Source organism: Sander vitreus, unplaced genomic scaffold (genome assembly GCF_031162955.1).
Source record: "Sander vitreus isolate 19-12246 unplaced genomic scaffold, sanVit1 ctg248_0, whole genome shotgun sequence".
Taxonomy (NCBI): Eukaryota; Metazoa; Chordata; class Actinopteri; order Perciformes; family Percidae; genus Sander; species Sander vitreus.
In genome coordinates this window covers 135,001-137,500 of record NW_027595419.1, presented here as the reverse complement: position 1 = coordinate 137,500, position 2,500 = coordinate 135,001, and the positions used below count along the sequence as shown (strand labels likewise).

The following is a 2,500-nucleotide window of genomic DNA, read 5'->3' as shown; positions in this document are numbered from 1 at the left end:
TTCTAATGTCCTCCACTGGTCTCCGTCCAGAGACACGGGGTCTGGTGCTCCATTATATATACTGACTATGGTACCTGGACACTGGGGGACATCACAGGCGGCCATGTTGTCGTCCTCAGGTCTCATCGCATCGCCACAGAACAGACAGCTGACTGACGACAGACCCAGCAGGTGAGACAGGTAAGACCCTCCAGGTAACCTGAGACACACACAGACACACTTCATTTATCGTTTCTTTCAACCAAATAACGTGGATGGTTCTCTACGACGCTCTTCACAAGTTAAAGAAATGATCAAGTCACTACTTTCATTGAATTTGGGTGTTTTATTCAATTTTATATCCTTTAAAGGTCCAGTGTGTAACGTGTTTAGTTGTTCATTATCAACATCTGTGTTGCCCTTCACAAACGTGTCTTTTTTCATGAATATTTACCAACACCGTCAATCCCAAGTATTCCTTTTGGCTTGAAATTTGACATTTGTGTTACATGAACTGAGGTAGACGCTCCATATTCATGCTGCATCTAGAAATATGTTAGCTGGTAAGAGACATACAGGACATACTGCTCCACCTTAGTGTGTGTGTGTGTGTGTGTGTGTGTGTGTGTGTGTGTGTGTGTGTCTGTGTGTGTGTGTGTGTGTGTGTCTGTGTGTGTGTGTCTGTGTGTGTCTGTGTGTGTGTGTGTCTCTGTGTGTCTGTGTGTGTGTGTGTCTGCGTATGTGTGTATGTGTGTGTATGTGTGTCTGTGTGTGTGTCTGCGTATGTGTGTATATGTGTGTATGTGTGTGTGTGTGTGTGTGTGTGTCTGTGTGTGTGTGTGTGTGTGTGTGTGTGTGTGTGTGTGTGTGTGTGTGTGTCTGTGTGTGTGTCTGTGTGTGTGTGTGTGTGTGTGTGTGTGTGTGTGTGTGTGTGTGTGTGTGTCTGTGTGTGTGTGTGTGTGTGTGTGTGTGTGTGTGTGTGTGTGTGTGTGAGTCTGTGTGTGTGTGTCTGTGTCTCTGTGTCTCTGAGTCTGTGTGTGTCTGTGTGTGTGTGTGTCTGTGTGTCTGTGTGTGTCTGTGTGTGTGTGTGTGTGTGTGTGTGTGTGTGTGTGTGTGTGTGTGTGTGTGTGTGTGTGTGTGTGTGTGTGTGTGTGTGTGTGTGTGTGTGTGTGTGTGTGTATAAGGGACATACAGGACATACTGCTCCACCTTTCATGTTTTCTCTGTCACATGATAAACTCTCAGCTGCTGCTAATGCTGCTCACCCTTGAGGTTAAAATACAGGGTTAGGTTTGGGTTAAAAGGGACCACTGGTGTGAATAAAACACTTAGAAACCTCCTTAAAAAAGCCGGGTTCGGTTATATAAAAGCTGTTTAAAACAAGGAAAAGAAGGTAAAAATTAAAATGGTTAAAATGTAAAAGTGAGTCGGTCCCCAAGGCACTGGCAGGGGTTAAATCAGACCCTCTCTCACACCCCCCGCTGCTGAAAGACTCATTCACGCCTTCATCTCCTCCCGACTGGACTACTGCAACTCACTTCTCCTTGGCATCAGCTCCACCCACATCAACCGACTCCAGCTGGTCCAGAACTCAGCCGCCCACCTCATCACCTGCTCCAAATCCTGGCACCACATCACTCCAGTCCTAAAACAACTCCACTGGCTTCCTATCTCCCACCGGATCACCTACAAAATCCTGGTCCTCACCTACAAAGCCCTCCACCATCTGGCCCCCTCATTCCTCACTGACCTCCTCTCCCCGTACCAACCCTCACGGTCCCTCAGATCCACCTCAGCCGGTCTCCTCTCCCCCCTACCAACCCTCACGGTCCCTCAGATCCACCTCAGCCGGTCTCCTCTCCCCCTACCAACCCTCACGGTTCCTCAGATCCACCTCAGCCGGTCTCCTCTCCCCGTACCAGCCCTCACGGTCCCTCAGATCCACCTCAGCCGGTCTCCTCTCCCCCTACCAACCCTCACGGTCCCTCAGATCCACCTCAGCCGGTCTCCTCTCCCCGTACCAGCCCTCACGGTCCCTCAGATCCACCTCAGCCGGTCTCCTCTCCCCGTACCAGCCCTCACGGTCCCTCAGATCCACCTCAGCCGGTCTCCTCTCCCCCTACCAACCCTCACGGTCCCTCAGATCCACCTCAGCCAGTCTCTTCTCTCCCACCAACCCTCACGGTCCCTCAGATCCACCTCAGCCGGTCTCCTCTCCCCGTACCAACCCTCACGGTCCCTCAGATCCACCTCAGCCGAGCAGAGCAGAACAGAGCATTCTCCAGAGCAGCTCCCAGGATCTGGGACTCCCTCCCCCAAGAGATCCGCACCTCTGAGTCCCTCACCATCTTCCAGTCCCGCCTCAAGACCCATCTCTTCACTGCCTATCCCTAGCCCCACGCCCCCCCCCCCTTCTCATCTGTGCCTGAATCTTGTTTTGTTTTGTTTGTTTGTCTTTATTATCTATACCCTGTAAAGCAACTTTGAGTTCATGAAAAGTGCTATATAAAATACAATTTAT

The 2,500-nt window shown here is 50.6% G+C and overlaps 1 protein-coding gene across 1 annotated transcript in view; it reads right to left on the bottom strand.

The window, feature by feature from the left end:
* Window positions 1-2,500, bottom strand: part of dcst2 (DC-STAMP domain containing 2) — a 36,360-nt gene that overhangs the window by 8,243 nt on the left and 25,617 nt on the right. Inside the window, exon 13 of the mRNA XM_078244476.1 lies at window positions 75-199. Coding sequence (XP_078100602.1) covers window positions 75-199 — 125 coding nt within the window. The remainder of the gene's footprint in view (window positions 1-74; window positions 200-2,500) is intronic.